The 20,503-nt window shown below is 47.0% G+C and overlaps 1 protein-coding gene across 1 annotated transcript in view; it reads left to right on the plus strand.

Annotated features, from left to right (window-relative positions):
* STAG3 (STAG3 cohesin complex component) overlaps positions 1-20,503 on the plus strand; it is a 1,294,449-nt gene that overhangs the window by 637,554 nt on the left and 636,392 nt on the right. Inside the window, exon 15 of the mRNA XM_086945989.1 lies at positions 9,997-10,099. Within this exon, the coding sequence (XP_086802115.1) occupies positions 9,997-10,099 (103 nt within the window). The remainder of the gene's footprint in view (positions 1-9,996; positions 10,100-20,503) is intronic.

Raw genomic sequence — 20,503 nt, forward strand, 5'->3', positions numbered from 1 at the left:
ACAGCTCTTTATACTGGTCCCTCCGCCAAGGTGCGAATTGGTGGTCTACTGTCCTCTGCCTTCAATCATGAAAAAGGGACACAGCTTAGTTGTCCCCTATCCCCTTCCCTATTCATCCTGATCTTGGAGCCTTTACTTCATAAAATACTAACTAAACCCTCCATCACCAGCATTTCCTTTAATAAAAACCATTGGGAAGGTAGCTGCCGACGCCAACGATATTTTAATTATGCAGCACAGTCTATCTCCCCTCCCACCCTTACTGCAGTCAATAGACAAATATGCACGGGTTGCAGGCTATTTCAGCACCAAGATGCCCCGTTGCTGGGGCGAACGTGCGCTTTACAAATATACCTGTTATAAACTTAATGGAGAGAAATCTGAAACCATGGGCCAGAATAATCTCTCAACCAGTAATCTTTTCAAAGCTACAGGGCTATCCTGGCAGCCTGACCCGTATTTGGGTCTAGAGTTTAACTCAGACTTATAAGAGTCAATCTGCCACATTGAATGTCTAACTGGAAAAAAATGTGAACCTATTAGATGGATGGAACCTCAATTTCATCACTTGGTGGGGTTGCATCAAGACTATCAAGATGTTGGTCACCCCAATAATCAATTACCTCAAAAGTATGTTAACCCTGGTATTATTTGGTGAATTCCACCAGAAACTAGACCGGCTGCTAAACAAGTTCATTTGGAAAAATAAACTCCCTAGAATTTCCATCAAAAAGCTAATCCTGCATGTGCGGCTGGGAAGATTTAATCTAGCAGACTTGGAAAAACTACCAAACTGCTTTTTTAGCTAGACAAGGTTCACTTTGGATCTCCTCACCTTTGGACTATACTCCCAAATGGCTACTAATTGAAAAATAAATCCTAGTAGATTTGCACCCCATAACACTAACTAGCCAGACAAAACCCTTCTCTTCAGCCACAAATATCCCCAACAATGCAAAAATGGCCCGCCAGCAGATTGATACTCCTAGATACCCCAATCATCCACTCTTAACACAATCAAACTCTGGAACAACCCTAAAATTAAAATTCATGGGGAAAACCGTATTTTGGTGCTCCTGGGGGTCTAAATGCATTCCTTTTCTGAAACAACTGGGCTCCTGTCAGGTGACTGTCTCCTTCAGAGAATTGCAACAGCAGTGCAGTCTACTAGATTGAGATCGCTTCCTTAAACTGTCAGTTTATCTAAAATTAAGTTCCCCAAAATAGGTCCCCTTTAAAAGTCAAAGTCTACATACTTGACCACAAAGCTTCAAAAGAATTGGGATACCCGGAGGTTTATCTCTGCATCTACAATGACTGAAAATCAGTGGTCTCTCATAAAATCACTCCCCCCTCTCTCCCAAACAAAATACTGGCTCCTACATAGAACTTTCTGGACCCCAGCACATCTCCAAAAGCTGTCCCTTGGAGGGCATCCAACATGTTGGAACTGTAACAAAGCCACGGGGGACCTTCCCCCATTTACTTTTCCACTGCAGCTCGGTCTCCCTATTCTGGGATTGCACATTAAACTTCATTCACACTCTACTCTGAGACCATCTGAAAAGGCATCTTTATTTCCCTAATACAGGGATTCCTAGACCTGCCTCTCTATCTTGGACGTTGCTGCCACATTCTCCAGAGCGTTTCCTTTTATTTCAACTCAACCCACATCTTGCGGTACCCGCTCCGCGGGTCCCGCTGCGAGGAAGGCGGACTGAAAGCTCTAACGAGGGAAAGTGAGAGAAGCAGGGCTGCGAGCTGTTGCTGGCGCAGGACTACCTGTCCCAGGAGCGCCAGCAACCTCCCCAAATTGCAATCAGCTGGGGCGCTCTCCCTGCCGGCTCCTCCCTCGCTCCAGCAGTGCAGATAAGCCTCTTTCCTTCTGCTCACCAGTGGATTCCTCTCTATCTTGGACGTTGCTGCCACATTCTCCAGAGCGTTTCCTTTTATTTCAACTCAACCCACATCTTGCGGTACCCGCTCCGCGGGTCCCGCTGCGAGGAAGGCGGACTGAAAGCTCTAACGAGGGAAAGTGAGAGAAGCAGGGCTGCGAGCTGTTGCTGGCGCAGGACTACCTGTCCCAGGAGCGCCAGCAACCTCCCCAAATTGCAATCAGCTGGGGCGCTCTCCCTGCCGGCTCCTCCCTCGCTCCAGCAGTGCAGATAAGCCTCTTTCCTTCTGCTCACCAGTGGATTCCTCTCTATCTTGGACGTTGCTGCCACATTCTCCAGAGCGTTTCCTTTTATTTCAACTCAACCCACATCTTGCGGTACCCGCTCCGCGGGTCCCGCTGCGAGGAAGGCGGACTGAAAGCTCTAACGAGGGAAAGTGAGAGAAGCAGGGCTGCGAGCTGTTGCTGGCGCAGGACTACCTGTCCCAGGAGCGCCAGCAACCTCCCCAAATTGCAATCAGCTGGGGCGCTCTCCCTGCCGGCTCCTCCCTCGCTCCAGCAGTGCAGATAAGCCTCTTTCCTTCTGCTCACCAGTGGATTCCTCTCTATCTTGGACGTTGCTGCCACATTCTCCAGAGCGTTTCCTTTTATTTCAACTCAACCCACATCTTGCGGTACCCGCTCCGCGGGTCCCGCTGCGAGGAAGGCGGACTGAAAGCTCTAACGAGGGAAAGTGAGAGAAGCAGGGCTGCGAGCTGTTGCTGGCGCAGGACTACCTGTCCCAGGAGCGCCAGCAACCTCCCCAAATTGCAATCAGCTGGGGCGCTCTCCCTGCCGGCTCCTCCCTCGCTCCAGCAGTGCAGATAAGCCTCTTTCCTTCTGCTCACCAGTGGATTCCTCTCTATCTTGGACGTTGCTGCCACATTCTCCAGAGCGTTTCCTTTTATTTCAACTCAACCCACATCTTGCGGTACCCGCTCCGCGGGTCCCGCTGCGAGGAAGGCGGACTGAAAGCTCTAACGAGGGAAAGTGAGAGAAGCAGGGCTGCGAGCTGTTGCTGGCGCAGGACTACCTGTCCCAGGAGCGCCAGCAACCTCCCCAAATTGCAATCAGCTGGGGCGCTCTCGCTGCCGGCTCCTCCCTCGCTCCAGCAGTGCAGATAAGCCTCTTTCCTTCTGCTCACCAGTGGATTCCTCTCTATCTTGGACGTTGCTGCCACATTCTCCAGAGCGTTTCCTTTTATTTCAACTCAACCCACATCTTGCGGTACCCGCTCCGCGGGTCCCGCTGCGAGGAAGGCGGACTGAAAGCTCTAACGAGGGAAAGTGAGAGAAGCAGGGCTGCGAGCTGTTGCTGGCGCAGGACTACCTATCCCAGGAGCGCCAGCAACCTCCCCAAATTGCAATCAGCTGGGGCGCTCTCCCTGCCGGCTCCTCCCCCCATAGCTCTAATAGTTCATTAGCAGTCGAAGAGACCCGCTGCGCGGGAGCGCGCGGGAGGGCGCCGGGAGAAGCCCGGGACAAGGGCGGGACCGACTGTGACCGACAGAGACTGATAGAGGCTGGGCTGGGACACATCCCTTTTATCCTTCATTTAGGTTAATACTGGTAACATTTACAACCATTATTTTCCATCTTCACTGTTCAATTTTATATTATTGATATTTATAGGATTGTATTGTGTCCCACATTCGCCCTCGTCTTTTATATACAAGATGACTACCAAGAAACTAAGATCCGGGCGAGTGCTAGTTGGTAGAGCTTGTTCTAAAACCAAATCTAATCCTTTGCGAAATAGAAACGGACCAGCGGTACAAGTAAAAAGCACATGCCAGTTATATTCATTATGGGATAAGGGTAAAGACAAAGCGGATCGAGAAGAAGTCAACTCTGATAATACTATCATTAGTGCTAAAGATCAGGTACAAGACTTCTGCATGAATAAGATAGTTAGTAATTCGCCAGATATTACAGCCCCATCCCACACTGAAGTATTAATCTATAAGAATCAAGAACAAGATATAGTTCCCCCTCCAGAAACCCAAAACTTGGTAACTAAAGAGGTAAATCAAGGTACCCCATTATTAATTATAGCTCATAATCCTTCTCCCTTTTTAAATAATGATCAAAATATATGCCCTGGTTCATCATCCCCGCTGCATATTCCTCCAGAGGACTACACCCTTCCTGATATTAATCTTGAGTCCCAGAAAGTTCTAATTCAGAATCTTACCCCAAGACAGGATATTATGGCTACTCCTATGTTGCATCTATACAGCAGCACACCCTCTCATAAATCAGATTTTTCTACCCCAGAAATGAATCTATTTGTTAGTCCCTCTCACGACCAAAATCAAGATAATGATCGGCATAATTTATATGTACGAGAAAATAATGTAATCTCCGATTCCTTATCTACTCTAGAGCGACTAATTTCTTCTATCTTAATACTCTTGGAAAAATTAGTAAATGGATCAGATAATGTCTTTGACACAGTAACTCTGATCCTAAAGGCACTATTGAGTAATCATACAGGACTGGAAGATATCATCTACCCAAAAATATCAAATTCCCCTCAAAATTTAGGTGAGGAACAACAATATGAAACAAAGGATAAAATAATAACTGACCTGCCTACTGCGTCTGATTTTCCGGGTAAGACTAATACAGATCTTATAGTTCCGATCCACTCTCCCATCCAAAGGAATGGGAATTTAATTAGAAATAATTGTGCCGCTCTTATTGGACAAGAGATTAAGACATCTCCGCTTTTGGAGAATAAAGAGAGTAATACCTTACCTCCTATCTTTCCTATTTTTGTCCCCCAAACAAATAAAGAAACCCTAAACTCATTGGCCATAGTGGATAAAGTGCCTCCCTCAGATGAGAATAAATTCGAAATAAAGGTATCTAAAAAACAAAAAGGGAAAAAAAGAAAACTAAATCGTAGATTCTATAAAAAGAGACAACGGAAAATTATTTTCGAAAATGTTAAAGATTCTCTAATAAACAACTCCAATCTGGTCGATTCGGATCCTAATTCATCAAATGAACTAGTGTCAAGTCCAAAGGTAACTCTTTCAGTAGTACAACAAGAACCAATAAGCCACACAAATCAGCAATACGCTGATGTTCAACGTACTATTGTAAATGATTTAAATCTAACTCCTGCTTCTGATTCAGTTTCAAGAGCAATTCTAAATCCCTTGGCTATTCCTTTCTCACAAGTTGTTGTACCTGAAATTACATGTAAGACAGCCCCTAAGACTAGAGAATACGTAGATACTCTCTTTCTTGATTTTATCCCCATTTTTGATCCAGACCTGATTTTAAATAGATCTGTTTTAGTTAATTGTTTTCAGGAAATAGAGAGCCTAAAATTAATCCACTCGGCAGATATAGATGTTGTAAATCTAATAACTTCGAATAATGGAAAGATAGCTCGTGTGAAATTTTACTCCAAACTGGTATTAAATCACATTCTCCAGTGGGCAGAAGAATTTCAAATAAGAGGAATTGATGTTGATACTCACATACCGGCCAAATTAGTCGGCCAAAACTGTAAAGGATTGTTAACCTATCAGGGGTTGAAAGCCTGTTCTTCGGATAATCTTCCTGTAAAGAATGAAGAGTTGAAAATACGGATACAAAAAAATAAGCGACAAGTGATAGTTAATAATCCACTCTCGTTAAAACAGACTAGGGTAAAAGATGCTGATTTTGAGTGGAGTTGGTTACCCTCTATCCTGTCGAATAAATCGGGTCCTTCATTCGGAGTCAATCCTAATCTTTAGCGATAACTCAAAAATAATTTCATGGAACGTTGCTGGTTTAACCCAGAGTTCCGATAAATTGTTATTTTTAAACTCTTTAGATGCAGATATAATCTGCTTGCAGGAAACCTGGCTAATAGGGCACTTTCCAGTCATGAAAGATTATTATGTGCTAGAGAGCAGCGCCACTCCCTCTATCAGAGGCCGAGCCAAAGGTGGGCTAGCTTGTTTGCTATCTAACAAAATAACATGGAATTATACCCACTTTGTAGATTCGAATAAATTATTCCAGGCGATCACATTAATAAATTTCCTGAATGATGGCTCGAACAAATCGGTCATAATAATAAATGCTTACTTACCTCCTGATTTAAAATATAACTGTGGTATTAAGACGATTTCCTCCTTCATCCTTAACCTACAGGAATCCTGTCCCCCTCCACACATTATACTGGTGGGTGATTTAAATGCAAAAATATCAAATGGAGCTTTAGGGTTATTTAGAAACAAAACAAAGGAGGAAATGTTCCAGATACCAAAAGCCATATTCCCAAAGAATATTAAAACAAATAAAAGAGGGAAATTAATCTTAGAGAGCTTAACCGAAGCAGACTGTATTATAGCCAATGGGAGGTTTCCCTCTGACAGTCCTGCTCATTTAACACATAAATCAGGAAATGGTGGTTCAATTTTGGATTATGTGATTGTCGATAGCACATTTTTTAATTTTTTGAAGGACCTGGTAGTGTTAGCCACCGATCTTAGTGATCATAATGTCTTGATGCTGAAGTTGAATGTATCATCTCCCAAAAATCATTGGAAAATCGGGGATGATTTATTGAACTTTAATACTAAAAGCAGGAAGTGCTATTGGAACCCCGGGACTATTAAAAATCTGTCCAACTTACTGGAATATACAGTAGATAATTTAGCTTTATGGGAAGGCAGAGAATTAGACTGCTTTACGTCATTTTTACAAATTTTAAAATTAAAAGCTCAAAAGCAATTAATAGCTAAGGTAATGCATAAAATTCCCTCTGATCTCCTTAATTTAAATAAGGAAATAAATAAGCTGGTAAGGGCCCAATACCTTTCTCCCTCCCCAGACCGTAGACAAAGAATTTCACTCTTGAAGAGGAGAAGAAACAGACTGAAGGTCAGATTAAAACGTCAGAAGGAAGACGCTCTTTGGTGTAAATTACGGGAAGCAGCCAAGAATGGTCGGACTAAGACCTTTTGGTCACTAATTGGGGAGGGTTGTGGGGTGAGAGCCAGACCCTCTCCGATATCAATAAATGAGCAGACTTGGGTAAATTTTGTTCAGGGTCTATATAGTAGTAATGGCGAGGAGTTTGATCGCAATAAATTGCAGGAAGATTTATGTCCTTATGATCCTCCTTCCGAATTAGAAATTGAAACTGCAATTAAAGCTCTCCGCTCGTCCGGTGCCCTCGGCCCAGATGAAATTCCAATTTCTGTATTGAAAACTCATAGTGCCTTATGGGGAAAAATTCTATACCCCGTCTTTAAAGCCTGTTATAATAATGGCATTGTTCCACATTCTTGGAAAGGGAGCTTGCTAATTCCTATCTACAAAAAGGGCGCCAGGGATTCTCCTGAAAATTATAGACAAATAGCTCTCCTAGACGCTATAGGCAAGGTTTTTACCAAGTGTCTATTGAATTCTATAAATGACTGGGTGACCATGTCTGCAATTCTTCCACTAGAGCAGACCGGATTTAGAAAACACCATGGTACCTTAGATAACTCTACTGCTCTTCAAATTTTAATTGAAAAATATGTCACAGTCCGTAGAGGAGGTCTTTATGGAGCATTTATTGACTTCTCTACGGCCTTTGACAAGGTGGAAAGAGCTCTGCTTTGGAGTAAGCTAATAAAATTAGGAATGCCCCCGAGCCTATTGAAACTAGTTATTGAACTCCATACAGACACCTGGTGCAGAGTTTTAATGGGTGGTGATAGAGGACTCTCCAGGATAATATCTACCAATAATGGGCTTAAACAGGGCTGCCTCCTGGCCCCACTGTTATTTTCCTTATACATTGCGGATTTACCTAAAGCCATGTTAGCCACGAGTAATGGTATTGCCCCTGTATTAGGGGGATTATCCATCGCATGCTTAATGTATGCTGACGATATTATAATTCTAGACCTCACCCCAAAGGGTCTGAATAATCGTTTAAAAAGTTTGTACTCCTACTCCGTGGCCCACTTTTTAAAAATTAACACCTCAAAAAGTAAAATAATGTGCTTCTGTGGAAGGAGAAAACCTAAATACAGCGATTATTTCTGGTCTGTCGGGGGGGAAAGATTAGAAGTAGTTAAATCCTACCCCTTCCTTGGGAAGATCGTCACGAGTAATCTCTCAGAAAAAACCCATACAGAGAAGAATGGTAGGAAAGCTCTCGCTCAAGGGAGGAGTCTTATCTCCTTATACAAAGCGACAGGTCGGAGGCATTTTTCTATATTGCTCGAAGTCTATCGGGCAAAAATCCCCGCATCTCTAATCTTCGGACTAGAAATAGTGGACATGGCATGCTGGAAATTCCTGGATTCTATTGAGGGAAGAATTCTTCGTAATCTAGCCTCTGTAAATACTGCAAGCTCTACGTCATCGTTGCGACAAGAGTTTGGTCTACGTAGTGCACGGTCCCAGGCAGTGGCGAGTGTTGTGAGATGGGTTTTTTATATTGCTGAAGGAAAACCTGGCACCCTGAGGTTTCAAATAAAAAAAGAACTGCTGGGTTCCTATAATGTTTACTCCTCTATAGTAAAAAACTTCAGACAGGCAATTTCTCTATTACAGATTGATGAACAAAGTCTTTTTACACTATCAACTCCCCAATTAAAATTATCTTTAAAAACCTCATCTTGGGAGTTGAGTTTTAGAGCTGATAGTACGATCCGAAAGTCTAAGAGAGGAATGTTCACCCTCGGTAACTCTTGTGAAATTAAAAAATTTCAACCATATTTAGGTTGGAATCTTCCTCATGCAGTTAGGCGATTTATCTTACTGTTAAGATATGATTTACTCCCATTGAATTGTTTATTGTCTAAATGGCATGGTGGTACAGATATCTGTGACCTCTGTAAACTCTATCCCCAGGATTTATCCCATGTAGTTTTTGTTTGCCCAGCCCTTATGGTACACAGACGAAAATGGGTAAAACCTCTGTGTTTTCAGCTGGGTATTTTTACTGCTTATGATTTCATTGTAGCTATGTTTAATCCTCCTAACGAAATGTTTTGCTTTAAATTGTTTTCCTTCTTTAAATGTTTTTTAACACTGTATTGACATTTTTATTTAAATATGTATTGAAAATTGTTTCTTTTTTTTTTTACTTTATTGCTAAACTGTTATGTGGATCTCGACAGAGTTCCGTTATCATAAAAATAAAAACTTGAAACTAGACCTGCAACGCAAGTCACATAATGACAGCCTCATGGTAGACATTCTATTCTCTGCGGCCTGTTAGTCCGTGCTCACTAACAGATAAAATACCGCTTCTACCTTGTTTTGATCCTAGCTCAACTGGGTTGCTTACTTGAGGGAAGCCGACAACGTCACTCTTCAACGCTCTCCCTAGAGATCAAAAAACAGCTCAGTTTGGAGAACGCTCAACTATTTTGCCACTACTAAACCTCCATACGTCCACTTACTGATCACAATAAGATCTCTTCTTCACAACTTCTACTGCACCCCTTTTTTACCTATCGCCAGACTGTTGCCCTCCTAAACATGTGTGCTTTAAAAATATGTATTTTATTAGATGTATCTTGACAGTTTGAAAGGATATGTACTTGCAATATGTACTGAAGTGCAGGTTTCTCATGCCCACTGCTGAAAACTTCTTCAGCCCATTTCTCCTCAACTATTATTCCACACTAGGATTTGTCTTTGTTTACTATGATTTTCTTCTTTCTCCCCTTTTGTTTTTCCTACTGCTCATTACCCATCAACTAATCTTGTACAATAGAACTGTTCATAGTACCTGCATATCAGCCATGTATAAGCATTATTGTTTCTCTTTTGTATTTCTTGTAAAAAACAATACAAAATTCGTTGAAATAAAAAAGAAAAATGGCTGTATGCAGTCTGAGTGGTATTGAAATGCCGAGCATGGGCTTATTGTTCCTGGTGCTCTAGAGGTCATTGTGGGCTGTGGTTTGGTAGCCTGGGTGTGCTTCTAGGTGTTCATGTTCTTCTGTATCGTCATGTAGAATGAATGAAAGGCTAGTTGCTCTATGTAACTTTTGTTAATCACATTATACATATTGCCCTCTACGACTTTTTTTTCTTTTCTCCCAGATTACTCCTTCCAGAAGTTGAGGTGGGAGCAAAAGAGCAAGGCCGTCGTGTTATGAGCAGGCCCTTCTTCCTGCTGCTTGTGGCATTCTTTTTGGAGAGTGAGGTAAGACATGATTAAGAGGCACCACTCTCAACCCTAGTCTGGTAGCCAGATGGTTTCATGTTTCATCTTAGTCACGCCTTCCTTTCCCTCCCTAAGACGTGGAAATAAATAGCACATTACTTGATGTTGGTCTGCATATATGGTGTATTCCAATTTTTATTCATAGTTTTTTTGTAAAGTATATAAACCAGGATTAAAGTGGTTAAATAAAATGATACTGGAGAAACCTTATGACCTCAATCAAGTTATTTTCCTATGTATATGTTTACAGATTGTGAGGCATTAAGCAGTTGTTTCCTTATGGTCATTTTTCTGTACTCTGGCAGTGCCCTGGAATTTGATTGTTGCACAGTAGTAATGCATCTGGGAATATGCCCCTGTAATAAAGTCTTATTGGGACATATTTATTTTACATAATTTCAACTTGCTTCCCTTTAATGACTATGAAAAACATTTAGGAAGTGAAGTGCAACCAGAGAGGCAGAAGCCCTGTAGAACTAAAGGGAGACTCTTCCTTTTTAAAGTCTACATCCTCTCTTCCCCATAATGAATCTTCCTTGCACTTCCTGTAAAGGTCCATTTCTCCCTCCAGCATTGGATATTTAATAGGTTTCCATTCTTGAAATATTCCCCATCGTTGGTCTCGAAAGCATCAGTAGCAATGTTAATACAGCAGTGTAACTTTACAGAGAATAACTATATTTTTCTCTCCAACTCACTCATCACCCTTTCTCCCTCAACCTAGCTATGGTTTTTACGCACATTCAGTGCACTTTGAGTGCTAGGAACCCTCCAGAGAGCACTCTCCAAAAGACAACTTTCCTTAGTTATTACACCATCAAATAATCTTTCTTCAATATGGTAGCAATGGGACAAAGGAAGTCTTTCTTCAAGGTATGCAAGGCTTATGGAAAAAAGAAAATACACATGCAAGATCATATTTGATCAACAAACTGTATAGACTGTCTCCATTCCAGCTACGCTCCAAAAAAGTTAGTGAACTGCAATACGTTCTCACCCAAAACTTTAAAGTATGGAAAAAGACTAGCGCTGGCAGTTTTAGAGGAAAGGTTTTCAAAAGTCTCTATAACTATGACTTCAAAGCAAACTTCAGCACCCTCCGACACTGTCGCTAAGCGTCACTCTTGGTCAGCTGCTGCCTCAATGCAGAAAGAAGATGAGATGCCAAAAATCACACTCCCAAATCAGAGGAAAGCACTGTCCACAGAGGAGGAAAAGTCAGCCTCTCCAGTACCCTCTTATTGATGAATACATCAGTGGAAACACTGCAGGTGTAATCAGCGTGAGCGATTGCACCACTACCCTCAGTAATGCTCTTGCAATTATTAATGGTGTCACCTGTATCTTTACAACCATCAACCATACTGTTACACAATGCTTTTCCAAGTCAGGATGGAGAAGAAAGACTGTATGATTTGAATCTTGACGAGATTGAAGCCTATCAACAAGTACCAAAAAGAAAAGGCAACTAGTCCTGCAGATCTCAATGTGATGGAAACCCATAACCAGAAAACTGGTCTAAACACTGAGTAAAACAGTTTCTATTCTGACTCTTATAATTCCCCATGATGTACGTCCTCGGCCCAAGGTGTTGGCCACCAGACAATCTCTGGCATTTCCACTCGAGTGAAGCAAGCATCTCACTATTAAGCCTCCCTGCAACTGTTGTGTAGAAAACATGTTTTTCAACTCTAGGGAACAGTCCCAGAAAAGTGGTAGTTCTATACCTTGTTTTGAAACATATGTGGGCAAACGGTCTGCCAACCATTCAAAACCAACCACAGCTACTCTGAATATTTCACAAATCGAAAAGAAATGCATAGTCGCAAATATATTCCTGGCATGTATTTTGAATCCCTCCCATGCCATTCACAACACCCACAAATGAGGTGTGCAAGTGGGATTTCATGGCCAAAAAGCTTTACTTTGTAGCTGCAGGTGCATTTTAAATAGAAATGCATTGAGTATAGTTGCTAGGTTTACCTGGCAACTTTATAGCAACATAATTCTCTGCCAGAAAAAATTACTTATGAAGACAAAATAAAAGCCAGGAAATTTTTAGGGATGAGGAACAAGCATCAGCTATGGTGATGGAGATTTGAATGCCTCATACTGTGCTTTTTGATGGATACATCTTACCACCGATTCTTTTCCATGTGGCTATTCCTCAGGCATCAGACCAGGTCCAGAAACCTTGAAGCAGTTAAAAACAATACTCCTGCATGCCGTTACATGGAACTGTGCTGTTCCACTTCAACATCTTTCTATTTTGGAAGTGACGATTAGCACACTATGTAAGTGCGACCCATGAGCGCCGGATTCACTTCCTTACTTTATGCGCCTCCAGACAAGAATATGGAGCTTCTTCTTGGTCTTCTCACCACAAATATTAACATTTACCAGAGTACCAATGAGAACGTCACCCCTTAAGAAGACGTGGTTTAAACCGTAAAGGGACTGTCACAAATGGTGGTCTATAACAGACCCTTAAGAAGCATTCCTATGGTGCCTGAGGTCACAGTATGACTTCATCTGACCGCAGTCGTTGCAGGCCCTGAACGTATAGGCCATACTGGACTGTGAGACTAATTTTCAAATCTCCAAACACAAAAATAGTCCACATCTCGACTGTTAGAAGTCAATAGGAATCTCCTATTCCCGAAGTATTTCACACAGCAGTTTATTGTTGTAGTTAAAATCTTTGGGCTAGTTTAAAAAGGAGCACAGCCGCCTGAAACTGAACTCTGACAAGACAGAGGTTCTCATCCTCGGCTCCACCCCCTCCGCCTGGGACGACTCTTAGTGGCCGACCGCACTAGGAGCTACACCGACACCCACTCACCACGCTCGCAACCTAGGGTTCATCCTGGACTCATCGCTCTCAATGACCCAGCAAGTCAACACAGTCTCCTCCTCCTGCTTCAACACCCGCTGCATGCTCCACAAGATCTACAGATGGATCACCACTGGAACCACAAGGACAGTTACCCAGGCCCTCGTCAGCAGCAGACTGGACTACGACAACGCCCTCTACGCAGGAACCACGGACAAAGTCCAGAAAAGACTACAACTCATACAGAACGCCTCTGCACGCCTCAATTTCGACATCCCCCACCGCACCCATATCTCAGCTCACCTGAGAGACCTGCACTGGCTCCCAAGGATTCGGAGGGGCCTCCAATGAGAGTTCTGCTAGCAGGTCTGCCCTTGGCTACGCCTGAGTTTCTTGAACCTGTATCGGATCCAGCGCCCACTCAGATGTGGACTTGGGTCCTTGCACCATCCCCTGCACTCATCCTTTTTGTGCGGATACTGGAGGAGGATGTGAAGCAATTTATGCTGCCTGACCCGAGCATGACTTTGACCAAGTAGGAGTATGGAATGAAAACTTCAAGGTGCCAGTGGTTTGGATACTTTGCCAGCTACAGGCTGTCAGAACCTTCATCATAGGGCCATGGGGCAAACAGGAGCTAATGGACCCAATCATATGATTGAGGCCTCTCCTGGATTTCAAGGGGTACATCAGCATATTGGGCTACCCCAGGAGGATGTAGCTGGGAAGCGTGCGAGTTGTGTGTCAAGATGAGTCCATGTCGTCAAGGATTGTAGGCCAGTATGGGTGGATCCTGTCACAGCTCCACAACAGGTGCTCTAAGGTGACAAATTCCCCACACTCTCTTCAGCACCGGTCACTAATGCGAGGGTCGAAACGGTGGAGTGATACCAATAAGTGGGGGTTTTAGCCATTGTCTCCATAAGTCCAGCATGATAGGCTGAATGTCGGGCCCTATAATATATGTCACTCCATTCTTTGTGGAATAGGGTTCTACCTAATTCCCGCTCCCAGCGAACTCTACCTGCATTATAGATATGGATGTTGGTCGCAAGAAGTAGCTTATGCAGTTCTGAAATCCGTTTTTTGTCTGAGGATCAGGTCACCAGCCACTTCTCATAAGGGGTAAATAACGTTTAGCTCCCGGCTTAATTTGGGGTTGGAGTGCCTAAGTTGTAAGTAATACATTCTGTCTGTCTCTGGAATGCCATAATCTGAAAGAAATAGGTTAGTGTTAGATTCCTTACGTTAGAATATCCCCAGGCGTCAGGCTGCATCCGGAAAGTTTTCGTCAGCAGTACCCCTGCCCGTCAGTAGGCGTCTTCGGCATCTCCGCGTCTGTCGTCGGCGTCGTGATCGCCGGAATTATGTCGTCGGAGTACTTAGACGCCGCCCTCACGCGCTGACGTCAGTTCTTCTTTTTTCCGCACCAGCAAGCGCAGATCCGGGAAGAGCAGTACTCTAGTAATTTTTTGACTAGCTTTTTTGATCTCTTCTTGAGTCGAGTTCGGTGCCGTTAGGGATGCCTGGTTTTAAACCTTGAGACGCCTGTAACTGCCTGATGTCGGTGACCAACCCCCACCATCGGTGCCTTTACTGCCTCGGGCCAACCACGATGACAAGTCGTGCCCTGACTGCCGGGCCTTGACATCGAAGGCTAGACGGGAGCGGTCCCGTAAGCTGCTCGGGCTTTGTCAGTCGGCTCCGTGCCGCTCGAGGTCCCGGTAGAGGAGTAAGTCGTGGGACCGGTCGCGGAGCCGCAGTCATTGCCGCTCGTCGAGCCACCACCACTCGTCGGGCTCCAAGTCCTCCGGCAAGTCGAGGCATTCGAAAAAGAAGTCGAAGAGGCGTCATCGCTCTTCCAACTCCCCCAGACACTCGTGCGACACGGCTAGGGCGACACCTCCTGCACAGATTCGCCGTAGTCGCAGGCTCCGCGTCCAGCTCCATACTCGCCGGTCCCTGGGCTACATGCGATGCCGGAGGAGATCAGTGCTTTCATCGTGGCCATGAGGACTCACTGCCCTCCGTCGGAACCAGTCGAGGCGCCTTCTGACCCCGCTGGTCCGACTGGGAGCCCTAGCGGGCCGGCGGCTCTGGCCCCGGCACCGTCGGGTGCTTCGGCGCCATCGACTCCGGTCCCGACGCCACAGGGCCCCACAGGATCCAGACCTGGATCCAGATCTTCGCCAGTCGACCTAACGACTCCTCCGCTGGCACCAACCCAGAGGATATCGCTCCTGGTACCGTCTTCGGGCGACACCATCCCCGGTTTCAGCCCCGGTCCGGGTGCGACGCCGGAGCGGCGCCGCTTGGCGTCTCAGACGCCGATGGGTGACCAATTCACCTACGACCCAGCTCCATTACTTTTGCCTGGTTTCCAGGAGATGGATGACAAGGAGGACTGGGAGGGGTCTGAGGACCCTCTGGCACAGCAGTGCCAGTTAAGCCAGGTCTTGGGAGGTGATCTGGGGAAGGCCAGTGGTCTGGACACTTCGCCCGACACTGGATTCATCTCTCCTCCCTCAGTGGCTTCGGAGGAGGGGGCTACTTATAGCGTGGTGTTGAACATGGCGGACAAGGCCTTTGGCCCTTGAGCTCCTTGTCGTGGCCATGAGGACTAACCTCCTCACTGAGGTGCTCAAACCGCAGGCAAGCTCCTCTGAGCCTCTACTGCCGTTTAACAAAGCCCTCACCGACGTTCTGATGGGCACCTGGTCCAAGCCCTCTACAGGCCTCCTTGTGGATCGGAACATGGCCCGACGCCACCGTCCGGCTCCGGGCGACCCCTGCTTTATGTCCATTCACCCCACCCCCGAGAGCCTGGTAATTCAGGCCTCTACGTCCCAGACCGCATTCCCAACCGCTCCACCGGATCGGGAATCCAAAAGGTATGAGCAGTTTGGGAAGAAACTGTTCTCCTCTCTGAGATTGGGGCTGCGGTCTTTCAACACCGCTTGCCTTTTGGGCCGTTACACCCACTCTATGTGGAATACGGTTGCAAATGTGCTGCCTCTTTGTCGAGAGGAGGCCCGGGCACGGCTCACCCAAGCCCTGCGGAGGGGCGGGATGCAGCACGGTACTCAATTAGATGTGGACTTGACACCACAGACTCGCTGGGCAGGGTGATTTCCACGACGGTGGCGATTCATTGCCACGCCTGGCTGAGGTCTGGCAACTTCTCTGGTGATGTCCAGACCACTCTCATGGACATGCCCTTCGATGGCCGTCGTCTCTTTGGCGACAAAGCGGATAGTCCTCTAGAGTGTTTTAAGGACTCCAGGGCTACCGCCAGCAAACTTCTGCTTTTCTCCCCTTTCGTGGCCAAGGAAGGGGTGCCCCCACACGTCCAGCCAGCCACAGGCCGAAGAACCAACCTCAACGCGGACGTGGTAACCGTTGTGGCTGTGCCGGGGGACAGTGGCAAGGTCAGTCCACATCCGCCCCTGCAGCATCTGCCTCAAAGCCTTCCTAGTCCGGGGTTTCAGGCCCAATCAACGCCAGTGGGTGGCAGGGTTCGCCTTCACCTCCTCCACCGTACCATCACGTCGGACAGGTGGGTGCTGCAAATCGTCCGAAGGGGCTCCTCCCTCCCCTACGAGTGACCCCCCCAGCCATGCCACTGCAGTACCACCGCATGTCGGGGAATCACTTGCGACTCCTGCAAGAGGAAGTTACGGCCCTCTTGGCCAAGGGGGCCATCGAGTGCGTTCCTGGGCCAGAAGTAGGGTGTAGTTGTTATTCCCACTACTTTCTTGTCCCCAAGAAGGGCAAAGGAGGCCTCCGCCCTATCTTGGTCCTCCAGAACGTCAACGGCTTCCTCCGGAAGGAGAAGTTCAAGATGCTGTCATTGGCTCAGGTCTTAGTTGCCCTAGACCCTGGAGACTGGATGGTGGCCTTGGATTGGCAGGCCGCTTATTTCCCCATCCCCGTCCTGCCGGCCCACCGGCGCTACCTGCGGTTCACGGTAGGCCACGAGCACTTTGTTTACTGTGCTCCCCTTTGGCCTTAGCAGCGCCCCTCGGGTGTTCACGAAACTGTGCAGATCAGGGGTTCCAGTCTTCCCCTATCTCGACGACTGGTTGTTGAAGGCGGGCTCGCCCCAGACAGTCGTCTCCCCCTCTAGACTACGGCCGACCTCCTGCACCTGCTGGGGTTCTCCATCAACGTGCCGATGTAACACCTGTGCCCCTCGCATAAGATCCTCTTCATCGGAGCGGTTCTGGACTCTGCGCAGTTTTGGTTTTTCCCCTCGAGCAGCGGGTTTGGGATATTCAGGCTCTGATTCCGATCTTACAGCCTTTATCCCGGGTCTCGGTCAGGTTGACGCTGTGGCTCCTGGGTCTGATGGCCTCCAGTATCCTACTGGTGCATCACGCCAGGTGGCGGATGCGGGCTCTGCAGTGGGACCTGAAGTTTCAGTGGGCACAGCATCAGGGCAACCTGTCTGACCACGTCCTGCACTATGAGACCGTTGCAGTGGTGGCTCTCGGACCGCGATTGGGTCAACGGCAGATCCCTTTTCCTACCCTAACCGGAGCGCGTAGTAGTGACGGATGCGTCCCGCCTGGGATGGGGGGCCACATGGGAGAGGCTCCATATCAACCTTCTGGAGCTGCGGGCGATCCGGCTTGCACTGAAGGCATTCCTTCCCTCTGTCCGGGGAAGTGTAGTGTAGGTGTTCACGGACAACACCTCTGCCATGTGGTACTACAACAAACAGGGCGGGATGGGGTCAAGGACCCTTTGTCAGGAGGCTTTGCGCCTCTGGACATGGCTGGAATGCCAGGGCATCACCCTGGTGGTTCAACACCTTGCTGGTTCCCTGAACGCCAGGGCGGACAAACTCAGCCGTCTGTGCATGATGGATCACGTATGTTGTACACCTTTCCGCCTATACCACTTCTGCCCAGAGTGCTCAAGAAGATCAGGCGTGACCCTGGTATCCCGAGCTACTCAGCATGTCAGTCGATCCCCCGATTAGTCTGCCTCTTCAGGAGTACCTTCTGTCGCAGCAGCAGGGGACGGTCTCCACCTGAACCTGTCCAGTCTCCACCTACATGCGTGGAGATTGAGCAGCGACAGTTGAGGCCTTTTGACTTGCCTCCTGAAGTCTGTGATGTGATTCTGGCAGCCAGGCGTCCCTCCACAAAATCGGTATACGCCTGCAGGTGGAACAAATTTGTGGCATGGTGCACAGCAAGGGCTATGGATCCACTTTCTGCCCCCCTTTCAGAGGTTCTCCTGTTCCTTCTTTCTCTTACCGCGCAGGGCTTTGCTCTGAGCACTATCAAAGGCTATCTTTCGGCCATTTCAGCCTTCTTAAGGCTTCCTGATCAGCCTTCTCTTTTCAAGTCCCCTGTTGTAAATAGATTCTTGAAAAGCATCACACACATGTTTCCTCCTGTTCCCATTGTGATGCCTCAGTAGGACTAGAACCTTGTTCTGACTTATCTGATGTGCGCTTCCTTCGAGCACTTCATAACTGTCCTCTTCGTCTCTTGACTCTTAAAACTGCATTCCTGGCTGCCATCACCTCTGCCAGGAGAGTGAGTGAGCTCCAGGCTCTGTCTTCTAAGCCTCCTTTCCTCTCTGTCCATCCGGACAAGGTTGTTCTGAGGACTCGTCCTTCTTTCCTGCCCAAGGTGGTTACAGCCTTTCATATCGGGCAGTCCATCACCTTGCCCACCTTCTTTCCGCCTCCGCATCCCTCGTAAGAGAAAGAGAGGCTCCACCGTCTGGACCCAAAACGTGCGCTCTCCTATCTAGAACGCACACACCAGTTCCGGGTGGACGACCAGCTCTTTGTTGGTTACGTGGGCGCTAAGAAGGGACGGGCGGTGCACAAGTGAACCATCTCTCGGTGGGTCGTTTTGTGCATCACAGTTTGCTGCTCCTTGGCGAAAAAGGAGCCTCCTGTTGGGCTGAGGGCTCATTCCACTCAGGCCACGGCGGGTACTACTGCCCTGGGTTGGGGAGTCCCCTTGCAGGACATCTGTCAGGAAGCTACGTGGGCCTCGCTGCACACGTTTGCTAGGCACTGCTGCCTGGACAGCCAAGTTCGGAGAGATGGCTTTTTCAGCCGTTCCGTTCTCCAGGACTTTCTCGTCTGATCTTGGTTTGCAGACCCACCACCGGGGGGAGGGTGTATTGCTGGGGTATCTATTCTAAGGTAAGGAATCTAACACTTACCTGTTTCTTTCAGGTGCACAAATTACTTACCTTCGGTAACGATATATCTGTAAGAAATAGTAGTTAGTGTTAGATTCCTTACTGCCCCACCCATCCTCCCCGTTCTGCGAACCAATATCTAGGGTTAAGGTCATCCCTTTCAGGGTCCTAGTTTCATGGTACCAGCGTCTTGTTTCTCTCATGGCTCTGCGTTCCTGGTGCGGAAAGCTATATACAGAACTGACGTCCGCGCGCGAGGTCTGCGTCTAAGTACTCAGTCATTCCGGCAATCACGGCGCCAACATACGCGGCAGACAATGCCTACGCCTGGGGATATTCTAAGGTAAGGAACCTAACACTAACTACTGTTTCTTACAGATATATCATTACAGAAGATAATTAACTTGTGCATCTGCGCTAAGTCGCGGGAACGGAATGATGCCCTCTAAGTCAAACAGGTGTCCCAGGGATCGACAAGGGGAAGGACGCCAGTTCGCAAATGCTTTGGGATCCAGTCCTGGAGTTAAGTCGGGTTGTTAAACAGTGGAGTCATAGGGGAGGGAAATGACGTAAACCCGTGCGTGATAGCGGTGCGATCCCAGGCCTCCAGAATTGTGCTTGTGATTTGGGATGAGTAAAGGTTGAGTGGTTTGTGCTTTTTCCGAAGAAAGGGGATACCCTGCATGGGCATGCCTGCAACCGCATGGTCCTGGAAGAGCCAGTGTTTTTCGGATTCCAGACGGTCCCCCTCCACCAGATAGGAGAGCTGCGCCGCGTAGAAATAGAGCTGCAGATCCGGTATACCGACTCCCCCTTGTTTCGGCGGAAGAACCGCAACTGTCTGTTTGAACCGCGGATGACGACCCCGCCAAATGAAGTTAGCCAGCTCTGACTGGGTCTGCTGGATCCAGGCCACCGGAGGGCGCAAAGGGAGAGTCTGGAAAAGGTAAAGGATCTGGGGAAGGATCTGCATTTTGACGACAGCTATTCTACCCAACCATGAAAAGGGGTGATGTTGTCATCTGCGTAGTTCCTTACGAATTTGGGTGCAAAGCTGATCATAGTTAGCTGTGATGGTGGTGGGGATGGTAGGGCCCAGTTGCATCCCAAGTAAGGAACTTTAGTGTTGGACCACTGAACAGAATGCTCTTCCCGTAATTGGGCTAGCGTGGACGTAGATAATGAAATATTGAGGGCAACTGATTTGTCCGTATTAATCTTAAACCCTGAGGCCTGCGCAAAGTTATGCAACTCAATAAAGAGGTCCCGAACAGTCTGAGCAGTATCAGTGATGGAAAGCAAAATATCATCCGCGTATAGGCTTTTTTTGTGAATTCCCCCCCCCCCCCCAAATTTTATCCCTGCAATGCGGGAGTGGT

This window comes from Lissotriton vulgaris, chromosome 12 (genome assembly GCF_964263255.1).
Source record: "Lissotriton vulgaris chromosome 12, aLisVul1.2, whole genome shotgun sequence".
Classification (NCBI taxonomy): domain Eukaryota; kingdom Metazoa; phylum Chordata; class Amphibia; order Caudata; family Salamandridae; genus Lissotriton; species Lissotriton vulgaris.